Source organism: Protopterus annectens, chromosome 7.part0, assembly GCF_019279795.1.
Source record: "Protopterus annectens isolate FY-2018-M chromosome 7.part0, PAN1.0, whole genome shotgun sequence".
NCBI classification, from domain to species: domain Eukaryota; kingdom Metazoa; phylum Chordata; order Ceratodontiformes; family Protopteridae; genus Protopterus; species Protopterus annectens.
Genome location: NC_056739.1, coordinates 816284602 through 816309540, shown reverse-complemented (window position 1 = coordinate 816309540; position 24939 = coordinate 816284602). Strand labels below are relative to the sequence as shown.

General features: G+C 41.8%; 1 protein-coding gene across 1 annotated transcript in view; it reads left to right on the top strand.

The window, feature by feature from the left end:
• Window positions 1-24939, top strand: part of LOC122806107 (actin-like protein 6B) — a 298586-nt gene that overhangs the window by 18881 nt on the left and 254766 nt on the right. Inside the window, exon 4 of the mRNA XM_044076345.1 lies at window positions 23080-23242. Coding sequence (XP_043932280.1) covers window positions 23080-23242 — 163 coding nt within the window. The remainder of the gene's footprint in view (window positions 1-23079; window positions 23243-24939) is intronic.

The window sequence follows — 24939 nt, the reverse complement described above, 5'->3', positions numbered from 1 at the left end:
AACGAAGTCTCTCATTGGCTGGGCTTCCCCTTATCCCAGAATGCACCACGCCTGCTTCCCCAGATCTCGTTTGCCGCTTTTCAAGCTGGACGTGGTCTCGACTTGGCTGGAGCTAAGTGTATTTTCTTGACCTTTTTGGTCTTTTTGGCTAGGGTTTCTGTCAGCTTTTAAACAAACAGCTGTTTTAACAGCTTTGTGAGCGATTGTAGTCAGTTTTTGTGAAAGTTAGAATTTTATTTTTTTCGAGCTTCTAGTATACTGTGCAAGGCCTGTTTAAGTTAGAGGGCCTTTGCCCTTATTGTGTGATTATTTTTCTTGTTGTGTGACTGAAATTGTTTCTTGTTTTACCTGTTGTATCGGGCTAAGCCCGTTTAAGTTAGAGGGCTTTAGCCCATATATTAGTTTACTTCTGTGTATTCTAGCTATCTGTTACCTTTTCTACTGTGTTCAGTATGTCTAAGGAGCAGAAATCAGGATTTAAAAAATGTGCTAAATGTAATTATAAAATGTCTATTACAGACAGCCATGCTGTCTGCATGTACTGTTTAGGGCCTAAACATCTACAGGATACTTGTAGTGTTTGTCACGCTTTTTCTTCCAGGGTCCTTCAGGAAAGAAAAAACAAGCTGATACTTAGAGGTCTTATTAAGCCTTCATTTGAGGAAGCGTTGGCTTCATCTCCAGCTTCTAAAAAGAAGAGATCGTCGGCTCCGACCAGTCCGTCGGTCCCGACACCCAAGAAGCATAGATCGTCGGCTCCGACCAGTCTGTCGGACCCGACATCTAAGAAACATGGATCGACTTCTTCTTCCTCAGCTCCAATGGCTTCGGAGCCGATGGCTGAAGGGTCTGCCTCGGTGCTTCTTTCCTCGGCTCCATTGGTGTCGGAGCCGCAGGTTAGTGCATCGAGAGGCCAATCACCTACTTCGGCTCCTTTGGTCTCGGAGCCATTGGAGGTGTGCAGCTCAGACTCTTCCCCCTCGGCCCCGGAGCCGCCTTCGGTGCCGACACCCTTACAAGCGGTTCCGGTCTCGGGTCCGATAGTGTTGGAACCCTTTCGGAGTCGATCCCCTGTTTTATCGGAGCTGAGGCAGAAGTCTTCTTGGCCCCAGTCTATTTCCTCCAAATCCTCTAGGTTGTTGGATTCGGATTTGGATAGGGTTATCCAGAGGCTGTTCCAGTCCCCAGTTTTTACTAAAATGATCTCAGCTCCAGCCCATTCGGCTTCGGAGCCGATTCCCCATTCCGTGCATTTGATTCCTCCTCCGACCCCCTTGGAGCCGTTGGAGTCGGTGCTGGTAGAATGCAGCGGAATCGTCCAGTCGGAGCAGGGACCCCCTTGGAGTTTCTCTGCTCCGACCTTCATTCCTACCCTGTCCTCGGTGTCAGGGTTTGGTACCAGGTCTTCCTCGGCAGGGGCCGAGGGCAACACTGTGGAGCTCGCCTCTTCGATGCCCAGTCTTCCCCTCGGAGCATCGGCCACAGGTATTCCCGGTACCGCCGTGGTCTCTCAGCAAGTGCCCTCTGCAGAGTCTGGAGGTCCTGCTTTTGAGGCCATGAGGAGAGCGCTGGCTATGACCTTGCCGGTTCAGCAGGTTTCTACCTCACCGTCCCAAGTTTTGGGTACTGGTGCCTCTGGAGACATTCTTTCCCACGACAGTGGGGCCCCGGGGCCTGAGGATACCCCCTTAGAGGGTTCCTTTCTTCCGGGGGGTCCTTCTGAATCTGCTTCGGATGAACCCCCAAGGAAGAAACTGTGCAAGAGGAAGCACGTTGATTCCCAAGATGAGTCTGTCACTTCAGATACTGACCTCGATGATGCGGAAGGGTCCCCAAAATCGTCCTCAGATGACGTCTCCTTCTTGGATATCCTTGAGATCTTGAGACAGAGAGGCGATTGGCAATCCAAAGCCCCTACCGCTGAGGAGTCAGTCTTCCTCAAGGCCTTCGGGGCCCAGCCCTCCTCCTCCTGGGTGTCTCCACCCTTCGACGAGTTATTAGATCTAATCTCTCGGAGGGTGTGGGAACATCCTGATACAGTGGAACCGGTGCCTGCCAGACCTAATAAGTTTCTTTCAGCCCCTCCCCAGAAGGAATTCCTCACTAAGGGTGTTGCAGTTGATGCTATGGTGGTGGCATCTGCCACTCAGCAGGACGTGGCAGAGGCTTCAACGTCTATTCATCCTCCTAATAAGGATTCTAGGAGCATGGATAGGTACAGGAAGCGTACCCTTTCTTCAGCGACCTTTACCCTGCGGTCGCTGAACTATCTTTGTCATTTTACAAGGCTCCAAAGGGACCTCCTCAAGGAGTTAGGAAAGTCTCTTGCGGGTAATCTTCCTGAGGCATTAGCCCAGACCGTAGGCACCCAGATGACTACCCTATCTTCTATTGTCAACTCGTCCATGAGGCTCATTTCCTATGCAGCCGAAGGGGCGAGTAGAGCAGCGGGCACAGGAGTGGCTCTTAGGAGACTAGCCTGGTTACTCTTGTGTCCACTCGCGGAGGCCTTTAAGTCTTCCTTCGCCGACACCCCCTTTGATGGGTCTTCTTTGTTTGGACCCAAGGTGAAGGACACACTTACTCGGTGCGAGCAGGAGGGCAAGACCTTGACTGCCGTTGGGGCCCATTTTTCCGCTCCCTCTAGACCTTACCCCAAGGCTCAGAGAGGAAGGAAAATGTGGTTCAGAAAATCCCAAAAGTTCTTCTCTACTCCACCGAGTGATCCCCCCTCCAGAGGCAGGGGGGGAATTCAGGAAGACGCCACCCTAGGGGTGGCAGAGGCCCCCATTACTCTGGAGACCGCGATTCCTTTCGTGGTTCCTCCTACCCTCAACATCCCTAGGATGTGGCCCGGCTGTGCTTCTCCGGAGCCAGTCGGGGGTCGTTTTGTGAAACACCCACAGGCTTGGGAATCTACAACCAAGGATAAGTGGGTGCTTCGCATTGTAACCGGAGGCTACCTCATCCCCTTTTTCAAGCCCCCTCCTCCTACAAGGAGAATCCCGGACGTGCCACCCAGTCAACGGGATCTAGCAGCCGTAGAAGTTTCAAAGCTGCTAAGCAAAGGGGTCATCCAGCCCGTTCCCGCTGACCAGATCGGATCAGGAACTTACTCAAGATTATTTTTGGTGCCAAAAAAGACAGGGGATGTAAGGCCCATTTTGGACCTAAGCTCATTAAATCATTTTGTGAAGAAGTCCAAGTTCCGGATGGTCACCCTTCAGTCCATTCTCCCGTTATTGGAGAAGGATGTCTGGATGTGCTCCATAGACCTCAAGGACGCTTACTATCACATTTTGATACATCAAGAGTCCAGGAGTCATTTACGCTTCCGCCTAGGAACCAGTCATTTCCAGTTTCGTGCACTGCCCTTTGCTCTCACCACAGCCCCCAGGGTGTTTACCAAGTGTCTGGCAGTGGTGACAGCTCACCTGAGAAGTCTAGGATTCTAAGTGTTTCCCTATCTCGACGACTGGCTCCTCACTGCCACCTCCGAGCATCTACTGATTCGAGCGCTGATGGCCACAGTAACTTTGGATCTCTCGCTGGGAATCACTTTCAATTGGGAAAAATCTGTGCTGCAGCCATCTCAGCGTATCACCTTTATAGGCGCAGAGTTAGACACAAAAAGGATGCGGGCATTTTTGCCATCAGTAAGAATTCAGGTTCTACAATCACAGATTCTAAATTTGTTACCCAAATCTCGAGTTCCTGCCGGACAGATTCTTCAGTTATTGGGCACGATGGCTGCAACTATCCTCTTAGTACCGTTAGCCAGGCTGCACATGCGGGTGCTGCAATGGCTATTATCGGTTCAATGGTTGTACCAAGAACTTCCCCTGAACCACCTGGTTCTGATTACGGACAGTTGTCGTTGGGACCTCCGTTGGTGGCTGCGTCGGTCCAACCTGGACCGGGGGCATCCTTTCGCCCTTCAGCCCCTTGTTGCCACAGTGACCACGGACGCCTCCCAGATAGGGTGGGGGGGGGTCATTATCTGGACAGGTCTGTCCAAGGCACTTGGCAGGATTGCGAAGCGCACCTTCACATCAATATCCTGGAAATGAGAGCGGTGCTTCTGGTTTTGCAAGCACTTCATCAGGCTCTCCCCCAAGGTACTATTGCGATTCTATCTGACAACATGTCGGTAGTTTGGCACATAAACAAGCAGGGCGGAACCAGGTCCTACCCCCTTTGCAGAGAGGCCATGAGAGTATGGCGCTGGGCCATAGCTACTCGACGTTTCTTAGTAGCCACGCACATTCCGGGGAAAGCCAATGTGATTGCAGACAGGCTCAGCAGGACTCGCCTGTTGCCCCACGAGTGGTCCCTCAACAGCAGAGTGGCTGCGCAGATCTTCGCCAAATGGGGTCTCCCTTGTTGCGACTTGTTCGCCAGCCCCAACAATGTGAAGTGCAGAGAGTTCTTCACTCTGACTCCCTCCCAGCGGCAGTCTCCCAGGGACACGCTAGCTAGCCCACAATTGGCCCCCCGGTCTTCTTTATGCCTTCCCCCCGATCCCCCTTCTCCCGAGGGTGATTCAGAAGGCTCTTCATGTAGGGAGCCACATGATTTTGGTTGCCCCACATTGGCCCCGTCAGGTTTGGTTCCCATTCCTTCAGACGTATGTGGTACAGGGCCCTTGGATTCTGGACCCAGTGCCGGACCTGTTGTCTCATCAGTCAGGACACTCTCATCCGTACCTTCGGTCGTTGCGACTGGCTGCTTGGTTACTCCACTTCCATCCTTAGTTAGAGATAACTCTCTTTCTCCAGAAGTGATGTACATTTTGTCCTCTTCCCACAAGCCGTCCACCGTTAAGCTGTATTCCAGCAAATGGAAAAGGTTTGCCTTTTGGGCCCAGCAGCGAGGCATTGATCCTCTTACGGCCCCAGTTCCGCAGGTCTTGGAATTTCTAGCTTCATTGTTTCATTCAGGCTCTTCAGTCTCCACAATTAAAGTTCAGCTGGTGGCTATATCTAATTTTCATGTTTCCCTAGAGCCTTCCTTAATGGCTAACAGACTTTGCAAGTCCTTTCTTAAGGGAGCCTGGCTCCTCAGGCCTCCTATGGCTCATCCTGTGCCCCCTTGGGACTTAAATTTGGTTCTGGCCTCCTTAACTGCCCGTCCCTTTGAGCCGGCAGCCACTTGTGATATAAAATTTCTGTCGTGGAAAACCGCCTTTCTAGTGTCAATAACTTCTGCTAAGCAGGTTTCAGAGCTTCAGGCTCTATGTTCTACTCCTCCTTATTTGATTTTTCATAAAGACAGAGTTTCCATCAGATTGAATCCATCCTTTTTGCCTAAGGTAGCATCCCCTTTGTGCATTCAGCAATCATTGGAGCTCCCTGTTTTCTTTCCAGATTTTTCTAATAGAGCAGAATATACCTTCCATCAGTTGGATGTTCACAGGCAACTGCATTTTTACTTAGATAGGACCAGGCAAACACGAAAATCTAACCAACTGTTTGTGTCCTTTGCGGAGAATAGGTTAGGTCTACCAATTGCCAAAACCACCATAGCCAAATGGATTAAGGATTGCATCTCTTTAATTTATTCCCAGTCAGGCAGAGAGTTACCTTTCCCACTTAAAGCTCATTCTACCAGGGCTATGGCCACCTCTGTAGCCTTTCACTCCAAAGTTTCAATAGATGATATTTGTGCGGCTGCTACTTGGTCTTCTCCACACACCTTCATTTCTCATTACAAGGTTGTTGTGGCTTCCCGAGGCAGAGCTTCTTTTGGTTCCGCAGTTCTCGGGAGTGTGTTCCAGTGAGCCACCCGGGATTTAGGTGCTAGGGATGCTGTCCCATCAGTTATGAATGTAGGCGAGATAGGATCCCATTACATCTTTTAGTTATGTACTTACCATAACTTCGGATGTATGGGAGCCATCTCGCCTACATTCATACATACCCACCCTCCTTCCCCCTACCTTTTGGATTTGGAGGAAATATTGCTTTCGCTGAGCTCTCCTCTGGAAGGGCTGTAGTTGGTTACAGTTATTGGTATGTGTTTTCTGTACCTGTATGAATGTATGAAAGCGAACAAACAAGATCTGGGGAAGCAGGTGTGGTGCATTCTGGGATAAGGGGAAGCCCAGCCAATGAGAGACTTCATTCTAGTATATAGTGGCCGAGTCGGAGCCGACGGATCGGCTCCGAACCCATCAGTTATGAATGTAGGTGAGATGGATCCCATACATCCGAAGTTATGGTAAGTACATAACTAAAAGTTATCATATCAGTTCTCAAAACAACTAACAGACTAGTCTTCCAGAAGTATAGGGTATGGAGATGGTTGAGACTTTTGTCAACAGCTAGGAAAAGTTATATCTACTTGATTTAGCTGAAAACAGAGAAATGTGATGCAGAGAGTCTCAGTATGACCTGGCAGTGGGTGTAAACAGAACTCATTTTTTTTAAAACACTGATAGAGAAAGGACTGCTTAAAACTCAATCCACATCCACAATTTTTGTTGACTTCTAAACTGCTTTTACTTTTTAGACAGAAAATGATTATGGAATCCAGTCCACAGTGAAGAAATAAAAGTTATGTACTTAAAATAACTATGCAATTGTGTTGTTAATTTTCATTCTTCCTCAATGAATGGGTGTCAAATCTGGCTCGGCTGCATTTCTTTCAGACTCTTGAGCTCATCCCTTTATCCATAATTCCCCAGACCCCTGTATTACCTTAGATCGAGTTTGCTGCTCTATCAGAAAACATTTTTATAGCCCACATAAAAAATAGATAGAATAGGAGCTCAGTCAGGAACATTGGTTCCAATATTTCTATCAGATCACTCCCAAATAAAATGGAGAGTTGGAAGGAGTGGGGGAAGTTGAGGCATAATGAAAATGAACAATACAGATGCATAGTTATACTGAGTACACAACTTTTATATCTGATGTTGTCATTTTCATTGATTCCTCAATGAATGGGACAAGGTCCTCAGCTACGATAACCTTGGGTAGCCCTCATGGAAGGATGTTCTGGAGTACCTCAGAACCAAAGCTAGCTGTACTTCTGGAAATGAGATCCAGTTTCTAATGAGCAATAAATGTATGAGCATTGGACCCAGTGGTTGCAGCACAAATATCATCAATAGACACTCTGGCCTAGAAAGCAGGTGAAGTAGCCATGGATCTAGTGGAGTGAGCTTTTGGAGGTCTCGGTAAAAGCAAACATCATTGAGAATCAACCATATGAAATGCAATATGTTAACCATGTTGCTAAATTAACTTTAGAGACTGGTTTTCTCAATCTGTTGGGGGCAAAGGAGACTAACAACAGATCAGTTTTTAAACATCTTCATTCTATGAGGATAAAAACAAAGCTGTCTATGCACATCTAAAAGGTGAAGCATGTATTCACCTTTATTAGAAAAATTTGGAAAGAACACAGATAAATTGATCACTTGGTTGATGTTCACCTCAGAGGCTACTTTGGGCAGAAAGGTTGGATTAGTACGTAAAGTAACCCTATCTTTGTGGAACATCAAGTAAGGTGATTTTGCGTTTTTGGAGTTCAGAAACATGCCTAGCTGAAGTGATGGCCATTAGAAAGATTGTTTTCCAAGAAAGAAACTTGTAAAAAAGGAACCAATAGGGCTACCACAGCTGTGTTATTAAAGACAAATGGATAAACGCTTTCACGTATGTAACGCCTCTTCAGATCCAGGAAAAAAACTTGTGATCAGACTTGGCTGAAGGCTCAAAAGGAGACCGAGTCAAACTCGGCAGTAAAAGTATAAGGCCCCAGGGTGGAGTAGGATCTTTAATTGGAGGCCTAAGCAAAAAGGTGCCTTTAATGAAGGCTTTGCATAACTTGGAAGAAGCTAGAGACAGAACATTATCTCCAGTGTGATAATTGAAAATGGCTGCTAGTTAAACTTTGGTGGTGGGAAAAACAAGCTCCTTCTTGAAAAACTGAAGCAAGAAAATCTAAAACAGCAGGGATATGTGCAGTAAAAGGATCCAGGACCTTCAATTAAATGCATGTGTTCCTGTGAAATGTAAATTCTGTCTAGCTTAGTCCAGTTTTGTTATCTTGGGGAATAATATGTAAATTCTTTCTGAACTCCTAGTACTAAATTCATTTCTTCCATTTCAAATATTTTTATAAAATTCTGCAAAAGTCTACTCTCCTTTGTTATATATTCCCTTCTGCCCCCAGCACATCTTCACCACTGCAAATTAAATTCCATTCCCTACGTATTAATGATATTTCTTTCTGAAAGCTGATTATTTCTCCCAGAATTTTCTTAAGCTCCATTATAGCAGTTTTTGCTGGAATATAATTACATGCCAATGTACGTCTCCTCCCTTGCCAGTAGCCCCTCAGTACTACAAATCTTCCATTATTTTTTTATCCTCTTCAATCACTATTGGAACTTCTCTTGCAATTAATATAAATACTCCTCTTTTCCTTTGTCTCAGGTATTCTGCTGAATACCTTTCTTTATCAAATTCACATGTTCATTTCTTTCCAAGTGTAGCTATTTGCACTCCACAGTTAATATAGTTCATTACTCTCTCCTTTTTTGTATTTATCTGTGAGAACATTGACATTTAAAGACATCACAGAAAGCATCATTGTATTAAAATGTTATTAATCCCACCTTTTATATTAAAAGTCTAGTTCCAGTTTTTGTGTTACAATCATACACTGTGTGGCAGATTGAACTTTTATACAGTTGTTTCTTGTCATATCCATTTGAGCTTTTGTCCCATCTTACAAAACATTTTGTTCAATTGGAAACCCTCAAACAAACAAACAACAGCAAAAAAAAAAAAAATACACCCCAATACCCCCTAAAACTAATTAATTTAATACTAACACACAAAATTGCATACATATTCAAATATTGAAGTTTTACCCTCCTAATAGAAAAAATGTTCCAAGCTGGCAGCCACACTTAGAGTTGAGTTAACCTAAAAGAAAGGTTATTCATGCTAAGACAGATGGTGCAGCATGTGCTTCTTCTAAGTTATGTCTGTTTTTGTCTTATTTTTACAGCTCTCCCAGCTAGGTAAACACTTGAATGCTGTCAGAGAACATTATCTCCTAGCCAATGTCTCCTATTTTCTAGTCAGTTTCTCTTTATCAGGATATATCCATGGAGACATGATTACCAGATACAGAATTGTTACTAAGCATGCATTCATTTTATGAAAAAAAAAACATACATTCAGTATTTTTTTAAATGTACTTGCTTTCTCTTAAAACTTGTTACTACATCAAGTTAAGGGCCTTAATCCAGTCATTTCCCATGCAAGAATGAGAAGAAACACATTCATTTTTCTTTTGCTGTGTTTTTAACTAGACTTTTTTTTACATTGCAATGCCTACATTTCTTAAAATTGAACAAAGAGAGGGAAAGCAAAAAGAAAAGAAAAAAACAGGAGCACCTATTTACAATAGTATCCCCATTACACTGAAAAACAACTGAGAAAACTTTACAGAATTCAAAGAAAATCATACAGTATAACAACAGTACTATTAAGAAGAAATGTTTTACTTGCAGTTAACTTTCTCCCTCCTTTTCCCCTCCCCAAAGTATTTTTCTGAACATTAATGACATAAAGTAGGGCTTATACTTAGTCCCCAAAGTCCAACAAAGTCCAATATTTCCAGATTTTCTTGTTCTGTCATATTTCACAGCTATAATTATTGCATTGTAATCCCACATTTGTCGATTTCCAAGTTACTAGTTTTATTCCTGTTCATCTCCATCTCCCATATCCTGTCTCTGCTTTATATCCAACATGCTCTCAATTCTTCTAGTCAACTCTTGTGCTTCCTTCTTTCTGTTCAGCATTTTCTGTCGAAACAATGGAAAAGGTTTCACTGACCGTCTCTGTGTGGCTTTTATTACCAGAAGAACAAGAAGCAGAATCTCCTCCTGTTTCATAGCTCACTTTTTGTTGGACAAACTTTTGTATTTCCTCCTTAGCATGTACTTCATCAAAAAATGATTTTGTCCTTTCAGGGTAAAATATTTCGAAGATAGCTGGGTACAACAGTTTGAATCTCACACCTGCTTCTCGGCATTCCCTGAATAGTGGAATAAATGTACTCCTCTCCTGCCTGGTGTATAATGAGTAATCATTCTCCACAAAGACTCTGTCTCTCACACTTTTAGTACTTTGTCCTTCTGTCACAGTTTTGTCAGAATCGACTCCTTCTGCTGGTAGGCTTGCATCTTTACTATTGGTCTAGAATACTTTATCATAGCTGTTAACAACTCCTGCTGTGGAATACCAATCCAGTTGCTTATTTGTGCTTTCATAAAATTAATACAGTCTGTTCCTTCCAACTTTTCTGGTACAGCTGAAAATCCCAGGTTTTCCCTGTGTGCTCTGTCCTCTAATTTTATTATGTTTTGAAACATCTCTTCTTGAGCAGTCTCATGTTCAGCCAGCATTTTCTGCATTTTGACCTCTGATTTTTGCAGTTTTATCACATCATCTGAATATCTGTTTAAAGCTTCTTAATTTTTTCCAGCCTTTCGTTGTTTGAGTGTATATACTCCCATCAGTGTTTTTTTAACCAGATATGTGTGCAGTTGTCTTGTACTTTCCAGTAGGTTACTAGAAGTGAAGTCTGGAGCTTGCACTGCTTTTTGCTGAGCAGCTGCAGTACTTTTCCCAGTCAGTGTTTTTTCCTCAAATTTTGTAGCTGATTTTGCTTCAGGTCCTATGGATTTCTTTTTTCCTGGCATCCAGGCAGAGCACTTACTAGCCAGTTAGGGAAATTCTCCCAGAAATACAAAAGTTCATTGGCCTTCTCTCCTCGCATTCTGTTTTCACACTGGGAGAGCTAGAAATAAGCTGTTACTCAATGTGCAGCCGCTTTGGAAGTCAGGACCCCAGCGTCTTTTGTGATAGATGCCTAGGCTTCTGGGTGCAGAGACAAGCACCCCCCCAACTGCCTCCAGAGAAGAGCAGTCGAGCTACCCTTCAGGAGTGCTGAAAGGGTCTATCCAAAAAGTTATCTGCTGCGAGGGTGATGTCTTCCTTTGGAATTTCCCCCTCTGCCTTTGGGAGAAGTTTCCCCTCGTGAGTCCTGAAAAGGTTCTTGTGACTTTTGGAACCACCTCTTTTTTACCTCTGCATTGATTCCTGGAGAAGGCTCTCTATGGGGTAAAGAAATGGATTTCCATGGCAGACAAGGTCTTTCCATTTTCTCACTATGGGAGAGTGTTTCTTTTACTGCGGGACCAAATAAAGAAGATCCATCAATGACAATACTGATGAAAGAAGACTTAAAGGGTTCCACAAAGTCACACAAGCGCACCCAGGTACGTTTCCTGATGGCTATGTCTGAACCCGCCACCTGTGAGGAACATTTCTGCTACATGAGAGATTAACCTCGTGGAGTCATTGGAAACTGAGTGAAGTGAGGCCAGCTGCTGACATGGACCCTGGAATAGACTTAGAAATTTCCTTACTTAAGTGTCTCTGCAATCTAGTAAAATGTGCCAGATAGTTAAGAAAATGTAAAGTAAAGGTTGATGTGGGGTAAACCTGCTTTCCAAACTTGTCCATTGCCATGGACTCTGTATTAGGAGGATGAACAGAAGAGCTTTGTTCAGCTAGCTCCTTTTTTGTGGCTGTCATCACAACCATGGCATCCATGGGAATTCTGTTACTCCAGTGAGGCCTGTCCTTGGGTGGAGTGAGAAACCCATCTGGGTGACAAGGAATTCGTTGCAAGGTATCCGGCTCCTTCAATTCCCAGCAATACACAAGCTCTATAAGGTCATCCGCCGGAGGGGTAACCCAAGATATAGATGAGCTGGACTCTAAGGATCTCAAGAATGTCTCTAAATGAGATGTTTTCTGGTAGAGATCTTGGGGACCCCTCCCCTTCGTCGAAGTTATCGTCTTTGATTAAAGATTTCTCAGGGGAATCCATTTGCCTCCTTTTACACAATCTCTTGGTTGTCCCTGAGAGAGAGAGAGTGATGAGGCTCAGAAGTTGGATCCAAACGTGCAAGAGTAGAATGTACTCTTGGGTGAGACAAAACCCTCCCCACCATCTTGAAAGCAGAAGTACCGGGAGAAGCCGTTGCCAGATTCACTGGAGGTGAAACTCCAGGTGCGCCCAGACTCCGATCCTGCCTGTTCTTCTGCCATGAGGAAGGAGTTGGACCCAAGCTGTCTAACACCAAAGCTCCTAGGGGAAGCAATGACTCTGAAAGCCTTTAAGTTGAAGGTATCCCCCCAGAACTGGCATTGGTACGTTGGCTGTGAGACTCATCCTGCTCTAGGGGGATTAGTGCCAAATGAGTCAGGGACACAGTCAGAGTAAAAAATGAAGCTGTCTTTGGATCCAACACTTAGGCTGTCAGATCTGAAGACTCCAAAATCACTGGATGGATCCGAGAAAGAGAGACAATAGAATGGGATACAAGTTGAAGGCTCACGGATCTGATGGGAGATGGAGAAGGTAAAACCTCCATCTGAATCTGACCTCTGAGGAACTTCCTCATCATCCTGTCCACATTTGCTTCAGAGAGGCTTTGGGAGGACCTGATAGAAGATGAAGTGGAAGGAGGACAGGGCAATCTTTTGGGTGTTTCATGTAAGAATGGAGATTGGAGCCTAGGGGAAACAGACTCAGGAGAGAAGTGGAGACTTCAAGGCCGAGGAGACTTGGACATCCCAGATGTCTGATCTGAATGCTTAGGCTGTATGGCAGGCAACTCCGATGTAGGATCAAGTTTAGGAGACTGGACAGGAAATCATTTTCTATGCTCCCTGGGCTCCATAGTCTATTTAGACTTCTTTGTGGAGGTTTCAGCCACTGAGAAAGAAACTGAAGAGGAAAGAGCAGAAGCAGACGGCAAACCCTTTAGAACTAATTGCATCAGTTAGGACCCAAGAGTTGAAACCCACACAGATTTGACAAGGGGTTTCAAGACGGGCTGCTCCTAAGCAATAGATGCACTTCCTGTGGGCATCAGAGTTGGATATCTTATGCCCAAAGAAAGCACACTTTTTAAAGGGTCTATATTATATCCTCGAATGCTTAAAAAAGTGAACGCTGATTGATCGAACATATTTTCGCGAAACTGAAAAATATCGAAGCAGAAGAAACTCAAATTTTTTCCTAGGGAAAGAATTCGGTTGTCTGTTTCTGTTGCTTCGGTATTTTCATTGTTATTGTGGAAAGTTACTGGTCGGATTCAGGTAAGTGTGCGAATGTGTGGATGTGAGTTTTAGTGTGATTTAGGTGAGTTAGGGTTAGGGCTCGGGTTAGGTGTGTGTGCGATTAAGTGGACATGAGGGTTACGGCAGATTTAAGTGAGTTAGGATTAGGGAGTGAGTGAGGTGAGTGTGCGATAGTGACGGACCTTAGGGTTAGGGTTTGGGTTAAGGTAAGTGGATAGTTAGTGGTGTGCGTATAGTTTAGTGTAGGGTTAGGTAATAGATTTTAGGTGTATGTGTGTGGATTTCTGTTTGTTTGGTGTGCTTGTGTTGTGTGTATGTGTTTTGGATCAGCGATTTTTTTCCTTGGGAAAAAAATCGCTGATCTGACAGTTCGAGATTGTAAGCTTTCGCTTAAATTAGGTCGATCAATCAGCGTTCACTTTTTTAAGCGTTCAATGATATAATATAGACCCTTTTTAAATCCTGTCAGCTTTTCAGCCATCTTAAAATGAAAGGGAGGAAAAGGAAAGGGGGGTAGTCTGTTTTTAACTGGCATAAGGAAGAAGAATAGAAAGACAAATACTAGCAATGGTATTAGATAGTTACCATAAAGACGAGTAAGAAAGTTTCTAGAAAAGGGGAAGGAAATACAGTCCCATCAATGGTAATGAGAAATACCCTGTAGTAACAGATAGGAAGAACAGGCACTTAATGCACAGAAAACAAGTAAAGGGAGGATATGATGATAGAGAAGTATAAATATGAAAGGAAAAAAAAAGGAGAAAAAAATTCTACTTTTTTCTCACAAATATTCAAATAAACTAAGTCCAGAACTGGAGAGACTGTGATCCACATCTGTACCGTAAGAGTGACAAAATATATCTGAGGTAATACAGGGGGTCTTGGGCATTATTGGTAAAAGAGGAGCTTGATTATCAGATCCAAGAGTCTGAAAGAAATACAGCCAAACTGGATCTAAGGTCAGATCTGATTTCCATTCTTTGAGGAATAAATGAAAATGACAACATCAGATCTACCAAACAAGTCTATAATTATCATGTGGAACATTTATCATGATGCACAGAGCTAATTCAAAATGTTTTCACAAATATCAGAGCAACTCCACAGTTAAGATTGCTCTGCATCAGAGATGTGTACTATTACCAGTACTTTCAGATCAATATACCCATAAAGCCTTAAAAAGTAAAAAAAGTCATGGGCATCCAGAAGCAATGGAGCTGATACACTGGTATGTCCTTACAGGGCCATTTGCATATATCCCTTGACTCTCTACTACTAGTAAAGCAAATTATGGGATCAAAGTCTGAAGACTATAAAAATTCAAAAACTGGTACTAAATAAAATATAGATAAATTATAAATTAATCTGATCAAGGAAGACTTGAATCTGCCACACCTGACAACATCTGGTGTAACAGCTGTGAAAAGAAAGCAAGAGCCAATATAGAGCCATTGTTCATGATGATATGTTGTTGACAGCTACAGTGAAGAAGTCCATGTCTTTGTCAGTGATTATTATGCTAAGTACTACAATCAGTACTTAAAACAAACAAAAAAGTGAGCTTTTAATGGTGGAGTGTGATTCATGCCTCAGCTAAGAGAGTAATAGTACAAAATAAAATTTAACAAGAAGGGTATCTGAAGCTGTCTTTGAGGGGAACTACCCTGTTTGATGAGTATCATTGGAATGGTATTTTTTATTGCTTCTGGCATGCTTTGAGGCCCCCTTCTTGGCATCCAGTGCCTCAGTGTTGCTTTTGACTTTAGTATTCAAGTATTAAATGTTAGAGATTTGAATGTGGGTTGAACTTGGAGGCATTTATCTTGTGTAAGCAGATTTCAGTTGACCAAGTAAAGGGGTGGGCATAAGCTATAGCACCAGGAGGAACAAAATCTATGTTTTAATAGATTGGGGCAGGGTTGAGACATTTTTGCTGAACCCTGATACATGTAAGAGAAGAGACTGGGGAAGGGTGTACATGACCTTCTCCTTTTGTATGTGGAAGTAGCTGCTACTTACAGCTGAAGTAGCTTAGAGGTCTGATATCAAGAATAAATTGCTCATTTTGAAATGTTTGACTGGTGAACAGATTCAGATTTCATATTCCTCAGAGCTGAATGAGTTCCACAGTGACTTAATTTTACATTTGTAAGCCCTTTGTTGAGATGTTTTAAACAAGTAGGAAGCTGTGAGTACTGAACAGTTTTGGGATAATGATAGGTTTGAGGTTCTGAACTTTTTACCTTTTAACATGGAGTACAGGTAAGACTAGTGTTTGCTGATGTAAAAGTTTACTTTCCTGTTCCACATTGGGATAGTTTGTGAAAGCTTGGAGAACATATATAGTCTTTTGCTTTGTGTAGACACATCCATTATCTATATCTGGCTGATATGAGATTTCCAGGTTCCCTATTAGAAGACCGAAGATGCATTCTTTCAAATGCGTCTTGGTCAAACTCAAAAGCCTGAAACGGCAAAATATTGAAGCGGCTTTTAAGCAAATTCTTTCCCTGGAAAAGAATTTGCTTGGCCGCTTCATTACTTTGCTGTTTTCGGCACTGTAGTCCGGTCTCGCAGTTGGTATATTTAAGTAGGGGGGTGTGGGGGGCGAAGCCCCCCACTTAATGTAATGTTTAAAGTATGTTTTTTTTTTTCCCCTTCTTTCGCTTACATAGGGTTGATTAATCACCGTTTGCTTTTTTAAGTGCTCGGTGATCTAATATAGACCCAGATTTCCATGAGTACCTTGCCACATTTGAGCAGAACTGTCTTAAGATGATGGTTTTCATCATGGTAAATGGTTACGATGAGTCTGTCTGAGATGCCTCTTAATTGCATTGAAGAACAAGCACTTTTATTGACATGACCTACACCTTTGAAACTTTTTATCTTAATTTACTGCTACAGAAAAATTGCAGACTCCACGCATTATTTGATTCAAAAGTTAACTAAAGGATAGAACTCTTCAAATTTACTGTAACATCCTGTTGTTTGAAACTAATCTGCATCAGGGCTTCATCTTGGGGTTCCTCCTCTTTTATTCTTTTAATGGCTTTGCCCTTCACTTAATAAATCTCAACATTTTATAATTTATGCAGATGATATACTTAGGATAGAGTCCAGCAAATGTCTCCCTACCCTTCAAGCTAAGCTGCAGGCATGATTTATAAACTTAAGCACATGGCTACAAAATATCAAACTTCTTAACTTGAAGAAAACTAAAGTAATCCTTTTCTGTACCCTCTAAAACTTCCATCTAAATCATGTATTATCATTAAGGACTTGAAAAGTAACGTCATCCCAAACTTTAGGGTATCTTCCCAACTTAAACTTTGATGCCATACTCCCTTCTTTCACAGTCTGCAGAAGCAGCCATAGCCACAGATGTCCTAATTATAATATGCCCTTCCTACCCTTTGTCTACATTTATTGCCCAACAGTCAAAAACCTCAATCCACTGAAAACAAAATTTGCAGATTTGTTATGCTGGCAGGTATCACTAAAGGTAAATGCACACCATTGCAAACTGTTAAACTGCACTTTGATACCCATTACCAGTAGACCTACTGTCCTTCTCAGTACCTTTGCTATTCAAAATTATGCAACTTGGTTGCTGCTTCCCTCCCAGCTAAAAAGACTATGCAGTATCAGGGAACAAAGAATCACTTAGAATAATCCCCTTATTTTGGTACTCAGTATCAGGGAACAAAGAATCACTTAGAATGATCCCCTTATTTTGGTACTCAGTATCAGGGAGCAAAGAATCACTTAGAATGATCCCCTTATTTTTGCCAGACAGTTCAAAATGACTACTGGTGAAATAGTGAAAAATAATTGGTCTTTATAACTTCAACTCTGCACTAAATTGACATTTAAGCAATTAAGCTAAGTCTCCCTGATTTCATGATGCTGGCTAACCCACTGTACAACTCTTATTATAGGCATAAGCACATTGTATACCTTATTCATCTTCTGGTCATGGCTTTGTCATACATCAATATTGCATAAACCATATTTTGAATTTGTATGTGTAATTTTGTATATATCTTAATGTATTATACAATAAGAATGTGTTTTATACATGTTTTCCAGTTAGTTCAAAATGTCACACAGTTTTATACAATGATAACAGTATTGTTCCTTGTATTGCTGCTTGTTAATGAAGCTACTATTGTACCTTGCATTGTTCGTACCACTAAAGGTACTCGGGTATTGACTGAGAAGGGTCAACAGACCAGCACACCCCCATAGTGCCTTTTTAAGGCAGTGTCTCAAGGACAGGGACAATAAGTGCTGATTGTGGAAATAAGGGTAAAACTTGTCTAGGCTTTTAAGGGCCCTAGGGCCAATGGCCTAGTAAACTCCTATGATCCTAGTTAACAAATGGGGGAAAATGTGCTTAATTGGCTTTTCAGCTATTGCCAAACAGGAAGACTGTAAATATTCCACAACAAAGACATCAAAATAGGTGATATCCTTCCCCTCCATTAAGCTCATCCCTTTTTAAATTTTTTTTAAAGTTCATCCCTTTTTTGACTCTTCTGAGAGGCGTAAAGCTCTATGCAACTCCCTCACTTCTTTTTCCACAAAGGCTGTAAACCCTGGGCCACTGCAAACTTCCAAAAATATATTCTAGTCCCCACGCAGTGGTTCCAGACTTGAATAAATTTTCCAGAAAACAAGAGGTAAGGAAGATCCAGGATATTGCACACTGAAAAACAGTGCAGGATCTCAAAATGTCTGAACCTACTCAAGGCTCCACTCAAACATCATACCCCTCGCTTCTGGTAATTAAAGTTGCCTTCAAGGTGGCATAATAAATGCGAGACTGCTCCCCACCTATCCACATTTACAGGACACAGGCTGCTTTCCCAAAGGGAAAACCTTGAAGATTGAGTGATATCCAAGGGTCTTGCTGCAATTAGGCTAGCCATTCTGTGCCCTGCCTTCTTTCATGATCTGAATGACGAGTGGTATAATCTGTCTTTCTGATGGTAAGCCAGATGAGATTACAAGGATATACCAAGATACATAAATGATTCCTACCATTTTGTACAGCTGGTATGTGGTAAATACCACATACCAGGGCATTATGTAGTTCACAAGCTGTTCAGACTCATTACAATCTGCACAAGTACTGATATGTGCCTGTAGCAGTCCATTTAGAGTAGGTGTCCAAGTGAACACCCAGACCATGTACTGAGATTCAAAAACAGTGAATCATGGCATATGGAGCATGTGAAGTGCATAACTGTGAAGGGAAAGCGGAGTACCTGCATCATCCAGAGCACTGATGCATACCTAATGTTTATGTATGTCATGTGCTGCTCAATGTGATTTAGAGGAGCAGCAGTGTTGTACCCAATAGTGATGCATCCTATAACTGATAATCATTCAGAGAAGCACAGCAGTAGCACCACACACCTTTGCAGCTGTACAGCAGTGACAATGCCAACAGCACAGTACTACAACCACACACCTTCACAGTTGTACAGTGGTGATGATGGCAGCAGCTCAGTAGCACAACCACACACCTTTGCAGCTGTACAGCAAGCAGTGAGGATGGCAGCAGCACAGTAACACAACCACACACCTTTGCAGCTGTACAGTAGTGATGATGGCAGCAGCACTGTAGCACAGCCACAAACCTTTGCAACTGTACAGCAGTGACGATGGCAGCAACACAATAGAACAACTGCACACCTTCTCAGCTGTACAGCGGTGATGATGGCAGCATCCAGCTATTGGGAGCATCACCAGCAGCAGAATCCTTTAGTTGTATGTTATACAAAATAACACTGTTCTAGCAGGCATGGTCAGAGTTATGAATTGGTCTGTAGAGTACTACAATTCAGACTGAGGAAAGGGAACATGTTGCAGACATTTCTTGTCAATGAAACAGGACTTGTGGACAGACATTTCTTGTCAATGAAGCAGGACTTGTGGAAATTCCTGGTTAGTCTGCACTAATAAGACATGATCAGTGAATGTTGTTCAGTATGCGAGAGATGGCATACTGATTACTTTCCCATTCAGAAAGACCACAAAACCAGCAACAAATTTGTCTTGGATTGTACACTGGATACACGTAGCATCAGCTATACTACTGGATGATAATGAGTACAAGGAGCTGGCCAGTGAAGGAACCAGCAGTCAAGAAATGAGGTTTCTGCAGCAGGACTCTGCTTCGCTTTATACACTGAATCTTACAACAACACTCCAACCATGCTAGACATTGGATTATAAAATAAGAAATCTGTCTGGCACAGAAACTTGCTGTAATATGATAGTAACTCAGGAATGAGCAATAAGTTACACCTCTGTGTAGACAGCAAGAAAGAACGTGGGATGGTTTTGGGGCAGACATCATTTAATACACTTTCTTGATGCTATTGCTATGGGAGATATAGGGTTGTCCTCATAGGTCTCAACTTCTTAAAAGGCTAGTGTGGAACACAGACCCTTGCAGTGTGTGACAAACAGTCAAAATGTGGAACACCCTTTTTTTTCGCACTGAGTGAAAACGTACCATTTCCATTGGGCCTGGTTGAAGTAGGCTTTTTGCCACAAGTATTAAGTTAGCAAATATTGTATATTTGTAAAATTCAATAAGACACACATGTCGATAAATAAAGTCAACAGAAACCATTGATAAAATGCTATATACTCAGTACAAAATTGATACATAACAGTATTCAAGTGCAACTATTAAAAAGAAAAATATGCTCTTTAGTACTTGCTTTTCCAACCCCTCCATATCTTCTCACAACTAAATAAGTTAACGCATCCAGTCAAGGACAAATCAGAGCAGAATCAGGAATAAATAAAGAATTAATCAGGGGGAAACGTTTAAAATATTGCTGCCGTTACCTTGAGACATTGACTGAATAAGAGATTGTGAATTATTATACACGTTTTTTAATAAAAGCAGTGTATAATTATTTATTAAACGTAATGCACCACCTTTTCTCCAAAAGTGACCAGCCTATCTCTCAAAGAATCAGGGACACATCCAGAAATAATGAGACACTTAAAATATTATTATCTTGAAACATTGACAGAATAAAGAATGTGAATAGAGAATTGCTCTTATAAAGTTAGCAACTTGCTTGAATAACAGGATTTGTGTTAGCATGCATTTTCTGAAGAATGTCTGAAACTAAAATCTGTGTCATTATTTAGTGACTTTAATACTCAGTGATTTGCCAGAGCAAAAGGCAAAAATCTGGACATTCTGCAAAAATCTGGAACTCTACTCCTGTCTGAGACAATGTTTAATCATTCCTGCACTCTGCACACTCAGCCACTTACCTCTGCCCAATAAGGAAACAAAGCATCTGCAGTTCTACAAGTTCAGTAGTCCACAACCCCCAAATGCAGTCAGGAAGAACAAATAAATCATCCAAGGCAGAGGTATAGCTCGCAGGCAGCAGCAGCAGCAATCAGCAGCCCAGCAACAGCACCGGCGCAACCATCCCGAATCAAGTAAAGTAAATTGCGACCCTTTTATAAGCTCTTTCCCTCAGGTTGTTAGTGGCCTGGTGCACAGTCACTGTACCTGATGGAACCTGATGAAATGCACTGCCCATAGCAACTCCCATTCAACCAGTGCCTCCCTGTACAGTCTGTATCCTAGCCATGATCATAGCAAATGAACTGTATGAACATTCAAACAGTACAGTAATCATCAACCAGGATGCCATGCAGTCAGTTGAAGAGAGCTATAACTCTAAATGTGCTGATCTTTTTGTGCCCTGCAGTATCCTTTTTGAAAGTATTGCAGCTGTGTGAAAACTAGTAGTAGCATGCGATTGGCCACATTTTCTGCCTCCTGATTGGTTCCCTTTGCATCAGGAATAGATGCTTGATTGGCTTGTGTACCACAATGCTGAATGGCTTTAATTGAGGTATGCCAGCCAGTCAAAAATCGCAAAATGGAGCTACCACTGTTCAGTGCAGCACAGCGGAACAATGGGTTAAATCAGTTTGCAAATGCGGAGTATTCCGCCCAGTTTGGAGCACTTGGCTCCTCAGATTGTCCTACACTCAGTTAAGGTCCCCCCCCATCTTTTTTTTTTTTTTTTTTTTTTTACACACTTTTATTAAATTCACAAAGACTAGTACACCTTCATTAATAGAACACAAACTATCACACGTTTTACATTATTTCCATGCATTCTGTGTTTTATTTTTTTTTAGCAATTATCATTCACTTCATCGTTACATAAATTGTTCTCTTACATTTCACTCCCTCTTATCCTGAACATTATTCTGATTGTATTGTTCTTACAAATTCCATTTTTATGTCATTTGCGGCTTCCCTTTCCTACATATCCCACCTCTAGTTCTTTTATTTCCTTTACAATATTCAGTACTTCAGTTACAGATGGTTAAGATTTTGATTTCCATTTTTCTAGTAATTACTTTTTTGGCTAGTAGCATTAAACTTAATAAGGCCATACTACGTCTAAGCAATTCAGATGTTGTATCCCAGCTCAAAAAATCATTTTCTTAGTTACAGTCATTGCTCCCCCCTAACATTTCTGACAAAGTACTCTGTAGAAATTTTTGTAGAGAATTTTTCTATTCACATTTCTTTTATTGAGCTTAATTAAAAACTTGAATACACGCCTTGTTCACATTGGTGTTAGTTTGTGTCTGTGTGTGTGTGTGTTTGTTTGAGACCACTCCACATTGCCGGTTAGACTTGTCACTTTCTCCATTGTTGTGTAACTGTGGAGTTGGTCGATATAAGAATGAGTATGGGGGGCAGAATCCATTGGGGAGTCTTGCCCATCATTCAAACATCATTTTTATGTTTAATTTTCATTCCTTTTGAGTAACATTTTGTTCACTTTAGGAAAATTGGCAAAGCATTACTTCCGGAAAAGTCATGCAAGTTAACATAAGGAAAACGGATACAGGTAATCTAAGAGTATAGCTTTTCCAGAGTCAGAATTGATTGAACTTTGTGCACCCCTATCCCTTGCAACTGTTTAGCTTGGTGCTGTATCCTTGATTGCCACTGAAAAGCAGATTGGGACATCTGCATGTTATAGGATCATGGGAGTAGGTGAGTTGTGAGGCCATCCCTGCCTTACCAATACCCATTCTGAGGCCCTGCCATTCTTTTCACCTTATTTAGTGTACCATTAGCAGAACATCTTTCAAATACTAGTATGATGTTTGTATATAACAAGTGGTGAGTAACTGTTACTGAAGTGAGTGGGGAAACCATACCAAGTACCACTAGAAAAGAAGTGCATGACTGCTGCTCATCCTTCTGTAAGTGAGACTGAAAACTAGAACTGTTTTGAAGATTTTTGTTGTAGAATTAAATGTGATAAATGAAATTTCATAATAGGAGTATTTCCTGAATGAGGTTACCTCAAAGAAGAGCTTGCATTAATTTTGTCTTTATTGTGGTGTGTCTGTGGGCCTGTAAAACAACATATGTATGGATGACAATGAAATGTTCATCTTTAGTAAGCAAGACACACAATGCTTTAACTGTTGTGTCTCTTGAAGTGAGAACTGCTTAAATAATTTTCTAATTTATTTCCTGTTCTTACGTCCCTGTTTTATTCTAGTACAAAAACAAGGAGAAGAAAATAGAGATGAGCAGCATGGGTTTGCACACACTAGTGCTTCTATTCATTTATAAAACAAAGGAGGGAAGAGAACTGTGTTACCAAGTCCCTAATTAGACTGAGCACCATAATCTTCTTGTGAAAATCGGTGTATATTTGTAAATTGTTTTGTAATTGCACTTGTGTACCAGTCTTTTTATTCATAGTAGCTAGTGTTGTTACCTTATACATGTGGGCTGTAGAAAGGGGAACCCCTGCCGTTTGTTAGGGCTGATGGGCATATGTAGCTTCTGTTCTAATTCCAGGCAGATTTCCCTACAACGGTGGGGCTCCTCGTCCATGACGAATCATCAATGGAGATTGATGGGGAGAAAGAGAAGACTGGGAAGACCTACTACATCGACACCAACTCTCTCCACGTTCCCAGAGAAAACACAGAGGTTATCTCGCCTTTGAAAAATGGAATGAGTGAGCAAAGACAAGTTTACTGCTGATCCTGACTGTCTGATAAAATAAGCCTGCAGTAGTAGGTAGAATTACTGGAGGGGAGAACCAATGTATCATGTTACTTGTTCTGCATGTTGTAGTTGCATATAAATAAATTGTCTGCAGCGGTGACACAATGTGTAAAAATAAACAATTGAGGAAACAAGACATGAGAGAGTGTGGCTTGTTGGGATGATAAGATTATGCTTTAAATGCAGTAGAAGGCACAAGGTGCTTTAATTGAGTGCTTTTAGCACTATCTGTAAAATTGCCAACCCACAGCCATACTTTGGTCTGTCTTTTTCTGCTTATAAAATGGGCACTGCATATGTTTCTTATTACTTTTCTGTGAATACTGTCCAGCATGTGCTTACAACTTTCTTAGGAGATAGTAAAATGTACAGCTTTCAGAGCTGAAAGTGTTGGTACCCATTTTATAATAATTATATTATGTTTATTTATTTATTAAAATGCTATTGCCTGTTTTCGTAACAAGAATCTCTTAGAGCAATCTGGAGGCATTATTTGAATTTGTTTCATATACATTTTATGTATTATTGCTTTTCTGACACTGAATGGACCAGTTAATCCAGTAAAACAGCAAAGAAATGGGAAGTCCATCAGATAGTTTACTGGACCTGATTTGACTGAAGTCATAACTCATTGATATCTTTTGTGAGCATACTAATATTAGAAAAACTCTTTTCAAAACAAACCCATTATGAGCAAAAAGATAAAACAGCATTTCTGTAAGGATGTTATCCCCCTTCACTCCCATGTGTGGAGGACTTTGCCCCCCCCCCCTTCCAAATGTATTAACAGCTCTGATATTTGATTCCCTCTTCTCTGACTCTGTAATCTCAGAGCTGTTTTGAACATGTTGAGTGCTTGTGCACGTGTTTTTTTTTTTTTTTTTTTTGGGGGGGGGGGGATTATTAAGCCCCAGCAGAAATGATTTCCTAGGTTACCCAAGTCTGTATGTGGTAGGCCTGAGGTCTGCTCTGTTCTGCTTTGTTGCATTTCAGTCATATGGGAGCTCAGGAAAGTGCAAAGTCAGTCAGCTGAATTTCAGTCAAATGAAGTAGATTGAAAATATTTTGAATAGATGAATGTGTATATAATTAAGTATAGGTATACATACACACTTGGAAGTATGCATATAGTTGTATGTAAATTTATATGCATGCATTCACATACACTTACATATATGCTTGTAAATGGCATAAGTATTTCAGAATGCTTTGTAGTCCTAGACTGAAGAACCTAAAAATAGTTTCCATTTAAAAAAACTATTCTTTTTTACTCCCACTATGGGAATAGTTTGGTGTTTAACAGTCTTGATAAAGCACTTTTCTGTTAACAAAAAGTGTCTTTTAACTATGTTGTAATAGATAGTTTTGTACCACTAGTTCGTAACAGATCACTCATGGAAATATAACATTCCTTTGAGAGTTTACTTTTTTGAGAGTAAACTCCACTTATTGCAGAGCAGCAAAGGAGAATGGATGTAGAGCTGAAAGCCAGTCTCTGCCCTTCAGGCAGAGGTGTTTGTGACCTGCTGTGTAAATACCACCCAATGAAGGCTATGTAATAGGCCCCCCTAGATGGGGTACATGATGATGTATACCTTTTGCAGGTTCTGTAGTGGTGATGACAAATTAAAAAACTGGAATCATAGG